The sequence below is a fragment of the Gavialis gangeticus genome, unplaced genomic scaffold (genome assembly GCF_001723915.1).
Source record: "Gavialis gangeticus isolate Ggan-Ray unplaced genomic scaffold, GavGan_comp1, whole genome shotgun sequence".
NCBI classification, from domain to species: domain Eukaryota; kingdom Metazoa; phylum Chordata; order Crocodylia; family Gavialidae; genus Gavialis; species Gavialis gangeticus.
The window spans coordinates 5537501-5552861 of record NW_017729013.1 but is presented as its reverse complement, the minus strand read 5'-3'; the positions used below and the strand labels follow the sequence as shown (position 1 = coordinate 5552861).

The following is a 15361-nucleotide window of genomic DNA, read 5'->3' as shown; positions in this document are numbered from 1 at the left end:
CCTGTGGGTGCGGCCCTGTCACGCTCGCGCGGGAGGCGGCGGCTGAGGCGGCGATGGCGGACTTCGATGCCTACGACGATCGGGCCTACAGCAGCTTCGGCGGCGGCCGCGGGTGAGCGCGGGCCGGGACGGGAGCCGGGACCGCAGGAGGCGGTTCCTGCCGGTCCCCGGGGAGCCTGGGCCTGCCGCCGGGCGGGGTAGGGCGGGGCGGAAAGAAAGGTGGGTTGGAGACGGGCCGCAGCGCAGGGGGAACCGGCCCCTCTGCGCCGTCGGGGGGCGGGATCGCCTGGGCGGTGGAAGCAGCCTTTTGTGTGAGCAGGGCCCCCGCCGGAGAAGAGCATTGTCTGGGTTTCATTTCCCCCTCGCCCGACCCCGGGGAAGTGGGGCTGAAGGTCTAGTCGCCCCCTGCCCCGAGGCAGGATCCTCCCTAGCCAAACCTGCCTGCACAAATCCTTGCTCAAGCACCCGAATCTAAACCGGCTGTGGATGGGAGAATCCCCCTGTTAATTAAATCCTCTGTGTGGGACCCCATGTACATTTGTTCTCACTTTTCACGTATAGGATCTAATTCTTGCTGGGGGGTGTGTCATATATTTGTTGCTAACCAGTCAGTGGAGAAACTGTAAACCAGAGCCGTGGCTATGTACCCCCCTCCCGGCTCGGCAGCTCAGACCTGGAGCAGGAGCTTGGCAGCCATTTCCCCCAGCTGGTGCTTGAATCCAAGACGAGGCTATTCTTTCCCCATGTTGAATGGGGATGGGGATGGACCCTTATCTTGGTTTTGAGTAACGATGGTGTTACTAACATCCTTGTCTTGGACTCGAGAAAAGGTGATGTTACTAAAACCCTCTTCTTGGATTTGAGTAAATGCGATGTTACTAAAACTATACCGCTGACCCTGTCTCACAGCTGCAAGGCACAGTTAAAATGCCACGGGTTCAAGCAGGGTGACAAGGGTAGTTGGTGTCCTGCTGCTGCAACAATTGTTAAAATAGGCTGTTTAAAATAGGAACTAATTTGAAAATAGCTTGAAATAATAGAATTTAAAATTCATTCCAGCAACTCTGGATATTGTTGAGCGGTGGTGGAGGCGCTTGGTGAACAAAAGTTTCTGTAAAAAACTCAAGACATAACAATTTAAGTAACCTAGTGTTAATGCATTTTTTCCTCTCAAATATTCCCAACAGCTGCCGTGTTCCCAATGCTTGGGCCCTCAGCTCATTAGGTACACGTGTAAGTTGCATTGAAGGAGCCGTGCTCTGCGCACCCGTGGAGCCGTGTGGTTTGTACAGTGCAGAGCCATGTTCCTGTGGGTCTGTACAGACGAGCCAGGGGTCTGTCCTGAGGTAGTATTAAAATACAGGTCAGCTTTAATAAACTAAGGGCTGCGGTGGAGGCAGTGTATCTTTCAAGCAAAGGGTAGATTTTACTTTATTTTCTACTTTAATTATGACCTAAACAAAATCAGGGAGATCAGCAAGTATCTAGTAGGCAACCGTCAATACTCTGGATCATGGTGGATGTGTAAGAGGTCTGGTCAGGTGCCTGATGAGTCTGTTTCTATGGAGTCCTGTGACAGTCACACCAAGGTCATGGATGTGTGTGCCTAGGCAAGAGTGTGTAGAAGCAGAGGCTGGCCAAGACCTACCAACTCTCCTTTTGACCATCCAAAAGCCAGAGCGAGTCCAGACGTTCAGCGCCTCAGTGGACGTAGCTCAGGGCCAGGCAATTATTTTGTGCGGAGGGCTGCTTACTGAGCTTTGGCAAGCCATTGAGGGCCTCATGACAGGCAGCCAGGGGCAGATTAATATTCTCTAAATTTTTTAGGGGCCCCGCAGGCCAGATAGAATGGCCTGGTGGGCCACATATGGCCCATGGGCTGCGTTTTGCCCTGTTGTAGCTTCTTGCAGAGAACAGCAGGTAAGAACTGCTTCTGACTGCCTAATGCCTCAGCAAGGGCGCATTTCTGTCAGGATGTCCCTTAGCCTTTCTCCAACCAAGGAGTACCTGCATGGTGATAGCAGCTAGGGTTTTGAGGTGCCCTGTGCTTGCATTACTCTGGAGGGTGCAACATTGTGGGGGTTTTTTATAGGAACTGCCCTGCCATGCATAGCCCTGCCATGTTTTCACCCAGCCCTCCAGTTAGATGGGACTTATAGTCCTACCCAGGGCCCTAGTATCTAGGATACCAGCAAATATCTATAGGTGAAAGAATATGTTCCCTTTGGTTTTATTTTTAGTTTTCATAGAAACAAATACTTAATTGGAATGTAGTTAAATCTTATGCTTGACACTTCTGAATTAATGCCATTTTCTTAAATTTTGAAGTTATTTCTTCCTGTACCATGTCCATTTCAGGAATTAGCTCTGATTGTAGGACTAATGTAGCATGATCCATTGAGACTTTATCAAAACAGAAGCTATTATGTTAAATCATAACGCTTTGACCAATGGAAACTGTTCACACTGTGTCAAATGGAAATACGTATAGAAACTGATTTAATTTTCAAGCACAAATTGAAGTGTAACATTGTTTACCATCTCAGATATTTGCCTTTCACTTCCACTTATCGTTGTCTGTTGTGCTGATTGGTATTGTTTCACTGTTTGCTTATTCTTCTGAATGCTTATGACAGACAGGGATTGTCATTTATCTAAAATATCTGAGGCAGCACCCAACTGTACAGTATCTAGCAGGACTCTGGTTTGTAACTGGGAGTCCTGGGTGCTACAATGGCACAAGTAATAAATGCAATACCTTTTGCTGTATAACATTGGGGTGGCAGGCTAATGCATTCCTGTAGTTCAAACCAGCTACCTCCTTAAGTCAGAGTTGGTGCTTCCTTTTGTTTGAGCAAGGTAGCCAGGAGTAGGAATGTTGCTGCTTTCCCTTGAAGTGGTTTTTACTTTTATTTGCATAATTGACCCATACAGGGTGAAACAGGTGAATAAAGTAGCCTGGTGAACTTGCATGACCTGTTATGATCTAAAAATCATACAGAAGTCAAGCCTAAGAAATTAACTTGTCAAAACCTGTCAAGGATACCAGAAAAGTTGTGGGGGCAGGCTTTTTCAGCTCTAGTGTTTGTCTGTTTTATAAAGGGGTGAGGAAGCTATCCTTTGTTGCTTTTTTTAAAACCAAAGGTGGAATGAAAAACTACAGCCATAGAACCTGGATGCCTAATGATGAAGCTAGATTTATTATTGTAAAATATTAAAGTACCTCAGTTAGATGATGAGTATAACTGGAACACCTTGGGTGTATTCATACGAGTGCACACATGCGTTTCCCCAGGGACAAAGAGCAGCAGCACATATTTGTGCCACTGCTTGTCTCTGGGGAATACCCCTGCATGTTCACTCTGGTGTGGGGCAAATTGCTCTGGATGGTGTAGGGGAGACTGGGGCCAGTAAGTGGGCTGGCCCCAGCAGCCTTGTCTTGGGGGCCTTCCAGGACTGCAGCAGAAATGATCCGGGTGTGTGGAATCTGCCTGGCAGCTGGAGCATGGCCCTTGCCAGCTAGGCTCCAGTTTTGGGCAGCACATGCTGCTGTCATGTGCACCACCCTGTTTTTTTGGCATGTTTTTTTTTTGTTTGTTTTGTTTGGTTTGGTTTTTTTTTTTTTTTTTGATTCCAGGGTTTCATGGTATTTAAACTTGTCCCTGTGCTGCAAATATGCAGTGCGGAGAACTAAATTGCATGCACCGGGTGCATTTTGCAGCACCTCAAAAGCTTTTGGGGCACTGCAGATCACACGTGCGTGCTTGTGCAAACGTGCCCCTTGAGGCTTCTTCTTGGTGTTGGGGAACGGGTTTGTTCCACAGTGTCAGGGTATCTTTAAGAGGGGCATGTCACTTTGTGCGTCCATTGACTTGGTAGTGTTTGAGAGTGGTTCAGTTGATGAAGACGTTAAGATGTAGCCCTTTCTTTGATTAAAAAAAGTTGCATATCTTGTTTTGTTAACTTCCTTTTCCTTTTTATGATGGAATTCATATCCCTAACTTATTTCCATATTTATATAGTTCATCCTTTAAATGTGTGCCCCATTAAGCATCCTGGAGGGTAAGGTATACGTCAGGTTTGCTGCTCAACAGAGGTAAAATTGTGGAGTTTAGAAGCTGTGGAACTGTGCCTTATTTTCCACAGGGACAAAGTACAGCGCATTAGAATAAATGTTACAGACATTCATGGAGTAGTTAAGTAAAATTAAATAACTGTTATAGACATTTATGGAGTAGTGGAGAAGATGCAAGTAAAATTAGCTAGTGTTAGTGTCCACCCATTTGTTTACTTGGAAGAAAGAACATTTGCTGCCAGTAGCTTTCAGATATTACTGTGATAGAAGCTGCATAACTTTGTTGTTTGCGTAAAAGGAAATCTGGTTGCGCTTGCATATAATGGGTACAGATGTCATGCTTTCTGTATTTGGACAAATGCTTGCATGTCCAGAAACTGGCCGGTAAGTGATGCAGAAGTCACAGAGCACAGCTTTGGTCTAGAACCTTGAAAGCAGCATAGGAGTGGGTGGGGAGGGGAGCAAGAAACAACTAAGCATGAAGTGCTGGCTGACGCTTCAAATGTCGCTCAAATTTTGTCACCAAAACAAAGCATAAGCACCCAGTAGCCTTCCTGAGCAGCTATGTTGGTTTAGTACTTCTATAATTGGGCTGGCTGCTAATGTATAACTTTTAAGCCCAGAAACCTGGAATCTTTGAAGCCTGTGGCCAGTTTTGCAAAAGCTATGATTCATCTCCTCCAATTGTTTCTATAAGTGACTGAAAACAGATCCATCCTTCATTTTCTACCTCTTGGTTCTTCACGTATCTATCTTGTCCATTTAACATTAATGATTAAGGCCTTGCCAGTGTTGTAGGCTATCAGTTACCAGTCTTTAACAGAAAAGACATCTCATCCTTTTTACACAACTGTTCTCAAGTCTTCAGAGTACATTTTTCCCAGTGATCTTTTTTAGGATATGTCCTTTACCAGGTAATGGATTGCATCCCACTCTTTTTTTTTTTCTGGAGTTCACTTCATGGAACTGGAAACTTTATTGTGCTGCTGCCCTTGGGTAGCTAATATTAAAAAAACCCCAAATGTTAAGTTTTTACTAGCTTCTAATACAGGAGTGGGCAATTATTTTGGCTGGAGGGCCTCTATGAGTTTTGGTGAGCTGTCGAAGGCCACAAAGGTAGCCCTACCCCCTCGTCACAAATTTTTGGCTGGAAGTCCTGCCCCTAACCCCTCCACTTGCCCCTTAAAGTAGTCCTTTTGGGTGGGGGGTAGGGGCTGCCATCTTGGAACCAGAAGAAAAACCAAATCATACTAGAAGTCAGACGTCTACTATAACATACTTTTATTTCAAAAATTAGTTTTGTCATGATTTGTGTTTTATGTACTATATATAGAGATAATTGCATAATAGTTCAAAAATAGTCTTACTGTATATTGTGTGTGGGGTGTGGTTGGGGGGGTGCATGGGGTTTGTGAGGGGGCGCGGCTGTGTCTTGGGGGGAGCAGGGCATGTAGGGTGTGTGTATAGGTGGGGGCAGGGTGTGGGTGTGTGGGAGCGGAGGGTGGAGAGGTGTAGGGACCTCCCACACACTCCTCCCATAGTATACATTTGCCACCAGTGGGTCCCCTGGGTGCTTGTGGCCTGCACAAGTGCTGCCACCCAGCAGCATGCAGCTCCAGCCAGTTCTGGGAGCTGCATGTGGTGGCAAGGAGTGGAGTCAGATTGGCCCTCTAGCACATGGAACTCCCCGTGAAGCACCCACAGCTTCTGGCGCTTGTGTGCCCCCGGGGGGAAGCCCCACACAATGGAGCCGGTGGCCTGGCCCTGCTCCCTGCCACCATATGTAGTTGCTGGGACTCCACTGGGAAATAGGGGGTGGGACTCCCCTCCACTTCCAGCGGAGTCCCAGCAGCTGCATGTGGTGACAGGGAGTGGGGCCAGGCCACCAGCCCCATCGTGCAGGGCTTCCCCCCAGTGGCACGTGAGTGCCAGGAGCTGAACATGCACTGCAGGGAGCTCCATGCAGCAGAAGAGTGCCAATCTGGCTCCAGTCCTTGCTACCATGTGCCACTCCCAGAACTAACCAGAGGTGCAGACTGCCAGGCGCTTCCACAAGCCACAAGCAACCTGAGGGCCCATCACAGGCTGCTGCTGCTGGTGGCAGGGGGCTGTGCAGTGTTTGGGAGAGTGTGTGTGTGGGTGTCTCCATACCTTCCCCCTGACCTCCCTTACACCTCACACACCCATCCCCTGCCCACCTGCACTCCTGCTGTCCCCTTGGGTGCAGGCTCTGTGCTTTTGTGCAGCTGCAGCTCTTCTGCCCGCACTGCTCCCCACCACTTCCCTACATGCTGCAGCAGGGACAGGAGGAGGAGATGCTGGAGGCTGGGGAAGCTGAGCAGGTCCTCCAGCGGCTGCAGCAGTGGGAGCAGCAGCCCTGCCCAAAAACTGCTGGCTGGGCCGAGCCCTTCCTCATGAGGATGAGAGCAAGGCATGTGGGCTGGGTGGGATACAGTTAATTGGTGGGCACCTATAGGCTGGATGAAATAGCCTGGTGGACCAGATTCAGGCTGCACGGCCTATTTTGGCCACCGCTGTTCTAGCGTCCTATACCTTGGTTTTTGCTAAAAGGGATGACTGAACTTGAAAATGCACTGTTCCGGACCTTTGACTGTTTTTAAGCTACTAGCAATTTTACTAACAGAACGCTATATTTCCAACAGCAGTATTCCAGGAGACAGCTTTCAGTTTTCTCTTGAGCTCTCTATAGAGTTACTAGCCCTATTGCACAAAAGATGAGTTGTGAATTCAGGATAGTTCACCATCTATCTCACTGGCTTTCTTCCACATCAATTCTATTCTCTTCCGAAAATAATTGTTTTCTGCTGCGTGCACATTGAGAGAGAGATGTTAAGGTAATAGTTTCTTATCTCTTCTGATCAAATTCAGTTTTTTCCTTTCTCTAAAAAATGACAGAAGTCTGTGGTAAAAAGATGAAAATTGATTTAGCACTTTTCAGGATGGGTTTGTCCTTGTCACAAAAGAGAAGACGCACAGAAGATAAGTCATTTTTTGGGGAGTTTCTTCCACAAGGCTTGTAAAGCTCTCTCTTCTGAGACTATAACCTATCCTGCTACATATGGCCTTGGCAACTCCAGCTTTTGGATGTTGCCTGTTGTCTGCAGATGGGTTGTAAGCATGTCAGACAGACAGATGAAATACCAAGCATAAGTGCTTGTGCTTTTGAAGAAACCTGTAGGATATATACCCAAATGTCAAGGTATATGAGGTGGTCCTGGAATAACAGTAAATGCTGGCATTTATACCTTTGCTGGTAAACGTGTATCTGCCCTTGTGCTTTTAGTGTAAGGCAGTGGTTCTCAACCATGTTAGATTCAGGGCATTCCTCTATAATTTTTTGTGAAGTGAGTGGTATTAAATTAAAAAACAACTGTTTGTATATAATCATTGCAAAGGGGCCATGCTGTGGGGATGGGGGATTGACCAGTCAGAGACAACCTTGAGCCTGCCCTTATTTGCTTGTCATCACACCTCATTTTACCTCCTCACGCATCCCAACACCCTTCGGAAGGTCTGGTGCTGCAGCACCCTGGGTGAGAATCGCTTGGTTGAGTATCATGGCTGTAAGGGATCGTGATACGTGAAAGCAGAACGCTGCCCTCGGCAATAGGCTCAAAAATGACATTGGCGTACCAGCTAGGTCTATGAAATCTTGGCACTAGTGATTTAGAGTAACGAGGACTTCTCCGAGGAAGGAAAACAAAAATGAGTAAAAATGGTAGAGAGAAGAGAAACAAGAGAACAAATAGGAAGCAGGCAAGACAACTGAAAAGTAGACGAGCTTCCAAAGGCTGGGGTATGTGTAGGTGACGGGAAACATGTTAGAACCACTGGGCATCCAGCTTCTAGACGGAAGTGAAAGTTACTTGCATCATGGGTTGTCCTTGGTAAATATTATGATCGTTGGATGTAAATTTGAAAAAGTGATGAGGTCATTGGCCTCGGAGAGAAACTGCCTGTTACGCACATCCTGATACAGACTGGCCTTCAATCCTGAGGTGGTGCTGTGGGGAAAAGGATTGTAAATTGTCAGACAAAAAGCTATCACTTCTAAGCATTCATAAGCAAAACCTTATGATGGGTGGGCAGCAATGTGCAAACATATTTTTAGTACAGGGATAAAATCAAGGGAGAACCTGACACTAATTTTGCATCTGGGAGTCAGTGCCATGTTTGACAAGCAGACTTGCATGTACAGCAGCAGACATCTAGGCAAGAAATGAGGCCAGCTTTCAAACAGATACAAGGATTTGATGCATGCCTAAACACTGTGTTGAAACAGCACTTTCTTGTGCTTTCATTTGAGCTGTATTTCTGCTTTACCAATGGCATGAGTGGCATTGAAACAAAAAGTACAGCAGTTGGCCAAATGGGCCTTAATGCTTATGAACTGAGAGCGCAGCTTGAAAACCGCTGTGCTCTGCTTGTTCCATCTTTTCCAACCTCATTCTGCTATTCTTGAACAAGTGGATATTCAATGTGGTTTGGCTTTTTCTCAGTCCTGTAGCAAAACTTTGTAGCCTCTGCACTGTTTTCTGGTATATTATTCTAGGATAATGTCTCCAGCAAGCTCTGCGTTGTTGATTCTTCAGCCAGTTGCTACAAGAACTCACGACTGTTAATGATCCCTGTGCAGGATAACATTTGTGACGTTAGATCTCCACTGGGCCTCCAGGCTGCTGTCTGAAACCAACTCCATTTTGAATTTATTGGTACTGTTAGATATGCACCCGCTACTTGCCTTTAATTCGAGTATTTTTCCAAGGCAAAAGTCCACCTGAGCCTAATGGCTCATTGAGCTACTGTGGTTAAAAGAGCGACTATAACCAGCAGTGCATAAGGGAGCAACGTGACCAGCATTGTCACATCACTTTAAACTACAGCCTCAGTGATCGGGTACCCACCTGTAGTCAGCTGTGGACAGACTTCAGCACAGGAGTGGAGTAGGGCTCAAACTTGGGGCTCTGGAGCCCAAACAGTGCATTTTCATAGTACCAGAGCTTGCCTCTGGCCATCCTCAAGTTACAGCAAGGGACGTTTAGGTTGGGTATTAGGAAGAATTTTCTCACTAGGAGGGGAGTAAAACACTGGAACAGGTTACCCAGAGAAGTGGCGGAAGCTCCACCCTTCGAGGTTTTCAAAACCTGGCTAGACAAAACTTTGGCTAGGATGACCTAGTTGGGGGTGGTCCTGCTTTGAGTAGGGGGTTGGACTAGATTTGACCTCCTAGGTCCCTTCCACCCCTATTTTCTATCATTCTGTGATCACCTGAGTATTAAATGTCTTGATATTTACAGCAGGTGACTCATGCAGTTGGAAGTATCCTGTCCTGACTTATAAAAACAGCTTTAACTAGAAAAAAGCAAAAATTAAATGTTAGATGACTAATAACTAGCTAAAGATGTATAAATTTAGATCACTAAATCGAGTCAATATCAAAGTTGTTTGTTTTAAAAAGCATGAGTTGGGACTTTTAGCCCCCTTTGCCATGGTACAGGTCATCTGATTTCCCAAAAATCAGCCTCCCAAAATTGGGGCATGTGTATTAAGCAGGTTAAGCTGATTTTTGACCTGGCACAGAAGCACCCTAGGTCAATTCCTGCTCCACAGTGTAGCAGCTGTTGTGTTACTATTTAGACCACTGAGGGAGTTGGTTGACCCACCTCCAGAGATGTTAGCAATCACCTTTTTTCCTTTTTAAGTAAGGAAGGGGGGGTGAATCAGCTGAAGATCAGGTTCTCTGCTCTATACAGTCATAACCTTGGAAAAACCTTTTTTCTTTGTTCTTGTCTTTCAAGAAACAAGATGACTGCTGTCCACTTGGCTATATTAAAACATTACTTCAGTCTGGTTACCTGTGACTTTTGAAATCCAGACTTTTCACTTTCATTTGTTTACTATTTGAATAGTAATATTCTTAGGGTGTATTGTATGCAAGAAAATATGGCAAGTTTCCTTGCCTCTGGAGTGTTCCTTCTATTTGCTTTGAGGTGCAGTGGTGCGCCAGTGTGAGTAAATTTGCTTCTTATTTAATTTATAAGTTTTTAATTGATGAAGAAGGTAAGACAGAGTGGCACCATGGAGCCTAATTGGTTCAGAGAGGTATGAGCTTGCAGAGGCAACAACCTACTTTGTCGGGTATTCAGAATGGAAACGTTAATGTAGCATCTCAGACAGTTTCCTCTTCAGTTTTGCCTAATGGTTTGTAAAGAGGCACTGATGTTTGACCAGTTACCTCAGTGACTTAAAACCAGAGTCCAACAGTAACTTAACTGCACTGATTATTATGCAGACACAGTGGCAGTTGTTATTGGGGTTGTAACTTTGTATTTCTTAATAGGTCTCGCGGTGGTGCTGGTCCTGGTTCCCGTAAGCAGAAAGATCTGCCAACAGAACCCCCTTTCACTGCATACGTGGGAAATCTCCCCTTCAACACTGTTCAAGGAGATATTGATGCAATCTTTAAGGATCTCAGTGTAAGGAGTGTACGACTAGTCAGAGACAAAGAAACAGACAAATTTAAAGGTAGGCAAATGTAAAGGTGTGAGATTCCTTATATTACAGGTGACTAATCAAGTGGTAAGAGTGACTCATTGTAAGTGTACATTTACTTTAACTTTGTGGGTTCTCTCTCTTTAAAGCTAGCTCTAGTCTGGCAAATTTAGTGTAACTTTCTTCCTTGCCAGTGACTTCTGTGAATTTACTAGTGCGTGATACGTGAATATGAAGTGGCTGATCACAGAGCGTTAATCTATATCTAGAGGTTGTTTGTAGGAAATGGAGGTGATGTGGGTGAGAAGAGTAGAATTTTTTGCCCTCTGCAAGGAACCTGGAAATTGATTATTCTCTTGGGTTTTCTTCTGCAAAGTTTGCTTGGAGCAGGAAGAAAGCTATGATTTCTATGAAATTGCTAGCAAGGAAGATTCCAGAAGAGAGCAGATACTACAGTAGTAGGACTGACATTAAAATTAACCTGGTAACATTTTTGCTGTGGCATTTACTCAGACCTGTTATTGCAGCCCCACCGATGCTACAGTTAATCTTGGGAAAACTTGAAGAGCCAGCCCTTCTCAGGGATGCACTTGTAAGCTTTCTGCTTACCCATAGAGGCAAAGAAATAAAATCTTTAACCAGACGTCAGAACCTGCAGTGTTAAAAGAAGCTAACCTCTGATTTGCGTGTATTTGCTAGTAGCCGGCTGTAGCAAAATAACTCATCAGATCCTTTCTAGCACTGGTGTGTATTCTGAAAGCTATGTCTTTTTTTTATTTTCTTGAGGGCCACATTTTTGTAGTGCTTATCTCAGTCGCTTCTGCTCTCAGCTTGTTGGTATGGGGATAATAGGAAGTGGGGGGCAGATATGTAGAAATCAGGGTAAATATTGATAAATAAGTTATTTAAAACTGGTACTAACTTTCTAGATTTTTTTTGCAGGATTTTGTTATGTAGAATTCGATGAGGTGGAATCACTTAAGGAAGCTCTTACATATGATGGTGCAGTAAGTATTTAATCCTTAAATGAAAAGATGAGCAGAAGATTAGAACTCTTGGGGAACCCAGTTTGGCCAATAAATACAAGAGTCTCCCCTCTGTTTTTACCAGCTTTTGGGTGACCGATCACTCCGAGTGGACATAGCAGAGGGCAGAAATAAGGACAAAGGTGGCTTTGGCTTCAGGAAAGGTGGCGGACCTGAAGAAAGAGGTGATCTTCTCTTATTAAATGACAGCTATTAAATGTGCTAAAAGGGTGAGAAATGCTTTTAAAAAAGCACACGTGGATGTAGAGCAGATATGATGCTTGTTCCCTTTTTAGCTCTGTTACTGCTACTCCTGAGTTTGGTTATAGGATTGAAACTCTGTACTTCCAAGATCTGAATGCGTGGTCAATCCTGGCTCGGACGAAAACCACCAGTGTCTTATAGAGTACAGTCAACAGTTTAAAAGTCTGTTCTGCTACTAATCTTTCACTGCACAGAACAGGGGTAGGCAACGTTTTTTTGGCCAGAGTGCTGAAAAACACCACGATGCCTACCTTGGAAGGTGCCAGAGTGCCGGCATGGCAGAAAAACAAAATGAGGGCAAGGGGTACATGGCAAGATTCCTTGCTTGTGCCCCTGCCCCCCAGCCCTGCTGCCCCCTTGCCTCCCACCCAAAGCCTCTGCCCCACAGCCTGGGCTGTGTGGCTGCCAGCAGCTACCCCGCCTCTGGGTAGCTGCTGGAGCCTGGGCTGCTCCCAGCAGGGCTTGCAGCGTCCCAGCTGCCTGCTGGGAGCAGTCTGGGAACCTGGCTGGCAGCAGCTCCCCAGAGCCGGGGCTGGCTGCAGCTGGGAGGCTCCAAACATCTGCATCGGGCTCATCACCTCTGTGCCGGGCACGGGGGGGAGAGATTGGGGCTGCGCTGCCTCGGGCCTCTCACCCGCCTCCCACTCCGAGGTGCGCTGATGCAGGAGCCCGGCACAACTGTTTGGAGCCTCCCGGCAGCAGCTACATGGGGTTGGGGCCGGCTGCAGCAGGGAGGCAGCTGTGCTGCAGCGAGCCAAGTAAAAGGGCCTCGCGTGCCGCACTTGGCATGCGTGCCAGGGGTTGCCGATCCCTGGCATAGAAAATAAGTAGTTTAACATCAGTGCACCAGTTAAATCTGATGCTTGTGAAATAGCCTATGATGAACAGGAATTTTTGCCTTCCTTACCATCGCCTTCCTGAGTTGGACTCGAGTGTGTTTAATTTGTATTAAAAAGACATGGTCTTATCAGTCCCTTGAGAGTTCACTTGAATATTCTTACTCTCTGAAATAGTTTCTGCACCTTTGATGGCAGTAGGGCTATGCAAAGCTTTGGGTGCCGATTCACTTCGGAGGAGATTCAGCCGGATTCAGTGGCCGAATCTCCAAATTCAAATCGAATCAGGAGACAAGTGAAAAGATCCTAATTGATTCGAAGCTCTCCAAATCAATTTAGAAAAGATTCACAGAGCTTCGGAGATTCCGGCAGTCCCTGCTCGCTGCACCAGGGAGCTGACCTGGACTCTGTGCTGGTAGGAGGGGTCGGGGGGAGAGACCATGGGGGGGACCTATGGCTGCCCTGCCAGCCCCAGCTCCAGGCTCTTTAAAAAAAAAAAAAACCAGCAAAAAAAACTCTCTACTCACTGGCTGCTGCAGCAACAGCTTCTGGGAGCTTGTGGCAGAGCCTACCACGCAGTGGGGGGCAGTAGGGATCGCCCCCCCCCTGCCTGGCACAAGCTGGTGAGTGGGGGCTCTTTTAGGGCTGGGAGCTGGGGCAGGCGGGGCAGCCGTTGAGACTGGGCGGGGATGGGGCCAATTCAGCTGCAGCTGAATCTCCAAATCAGATTCAGCCAAATTGATTTGGGACCGTGATTCGAGTCGCCGAGTTGAATCGCTGTCCCCCCGAATCGGCCGAATCCAAAACTGAAGTGAATACTAGCTGCTTCGTGCAGGCCTAGTCGGCAGCACGCTGACTGACTTAAGCGGCTTAAATTTTCAACCAAGGTCATTCTTCTATTGAAGGACTGGAATTCAGGCTCTGTGTCTACTTAATCATTTTTTCAACACAAACTTCAGACCTGATCAAACTGATATATGGCTTTTTTTCCTAGGAATGGGAGGAGGAGGTCCTCGAGAATCAAGAGGAGGTGGATGGGATTCCAGGGATGACTTCAATGCTGGTATCAGTATTTATATTCTTACTGAGAGGCAGCATAAGAAATGCAAGAGTTCATAAATTAATACGTCTTTACATTTTGTCCCTTGGCTGCTCATTGAGAATCAGTTTTTATTTCATTGTAAGTTGGTCATCTGAGTGGGCTTAAGCAGAAATGGCTAGCGAGCAGGCTTCCATTCGCATACACAACAGGATAAGATAAGGGTGATGGTGAATTGTATGGAGTAATCTTAGTTTGAAGGAAAGGTGATGCGTCCTGAATGTTGAATGCAAAATGTGACACCTGGGAAAGTATTATTTGCAGGGTGTAGTTAGGAAAACCAAGTAATCGTTTAATTTGACAGACAAAAGTAAGTAATAGAACTTGCTTCTGAATAGAAGCAGAAGGTGGCACTTGATGCAAGGCCAATATCAACAGGTAGAAGTATGTTTTCTTCAAACTAAAGGGTCAGAAATGACTTCTCCCAAAAGATCAAGTTTACCAAACAAAGATTTCAATAAATATTTTCTAGAACTTTTTCCATGTGTGTTTTTGTTTTGTTTTGCAAGTTTGTTGCAAACAGCAGCAGATGACAGAGCTTGTAGAGCAAATAGCTGGTGACAGCCTGCAACTGTTAATTTCTTTTTCTTTTATTTTTTATTTTTTAATTTTTTAAAACTTTTGTTCTGTGAATGGATTTTAGTTCAAAACAACACCTTCCTGTTGGGGGGGCAGTGGTCATCCTGATAACTGTTCAAAGTCCTCTGTGAAATGAGTGGTGGGTTTGGTCCATTTTCTGGTCGGGAGATGCTGAATGCAAAATTGGCAGTTGCCCATCTCTGCATGCATTGAATGGACTTGTGGTACGAGGATCAGTTAATGCAGTTGATCAGTTTGTGTAGTTTGAAACTGAAGTATGATTTTTGAAGCGTCAAGTAGGTGGGAAGCTCGCAGTGCTAGTGCTTGTACTATACCTGTTTTGCAGCCTGGAGCACATTCCTGTCCTAATCTGTTAGTCTGGTACCTTTCATTGAGGATATTTCATTAAAATATGGGATCTCTTGCAGCCAGTTAAATGCTGAATGGATGACCGTGGTTCATGGAAACCCTGAGGCAATCAGAAGTTTGCTATTCTTTGGTTTTCAGTAATAAGCTTATTTGTAAAACCATCCACTATTATGGATCACTGACTGAAATGTACAGCGTGCTTTGATCTCTAAGCAATTCATAATAGGCTAGTTCATTAGCTGAAATGACTTTATGGCAAATACTCAGTTAAATGTTTAAATAATTGGGTGCAAGTTGTTTTAGTTGGTTACTACAGAGTCTTACTTTAAGCAGCACTGCATTGCTCCAGCACTGGCCTTCCCTGCTTCTGCATATGGTGTGTAGTCATCTGACCTCTTCCCAGATTAGTGGTAGTGACTGCAATGAGATCTTTACTTGTTAGTACATCTCCAAAGCTTGCTACCATTTGAATGTGGGCATGGCATAAATATCTAGCTGGGTAAGTAGCTTCTGAGCTGGATGCCACAATATTGGGAAATATAGCAATACCAGTTCAGATGGAGCTTGTAGCATTTTTTTTTTTTTTTTTTTTTTTTTTTTT

General features: G+C 45.6%; 1 protein-coding gene and 1 long non-coding RNA gene across 2 annotated transcripts in view; both read left to right on the top strand.

The window, feature by feature from the left end:
• Positions 1 to 15361, top strand: part of EIF4H (eukaryotic translation initiation factor 4H) — a 22463-nt gene continuing 7102 nt past the window's right edge. The window contains exons 1-5 of the mRNA XM_019511413.1: positions 1 to 112; positions 10437 to 10621; positions 11531 to 11595; positions 11699 to 11798; positions 13708 to 13776. Coding sequence (XP_019366958.1) covers positions 54 to 112; positions 10437 to 10621; positions 11531 to 11595; positions 11699 to 11798; positions 13708 to 13776 — 478 coding nt within the window. The 5' untranslated portion in view covers positions 1 to 53. The remainder of the gene's footprint in view (positions 113 to 10436; positions 10622 to 11530; positions 11596 to 11698; positions 11799 to 13707; positions 13777 to 15361) is intronic.
• On the top strand, positions 778 to 8511 carry LOC109293471. Its single transcript, XR_002096322.1, has 3 exons — positions 778 to 1552; positions 4374 to 4381; positions 8499 to 8511. It is a non-coding gene; the product is annotated as an uncharacterized LOC109293471 (long non-coding RNA).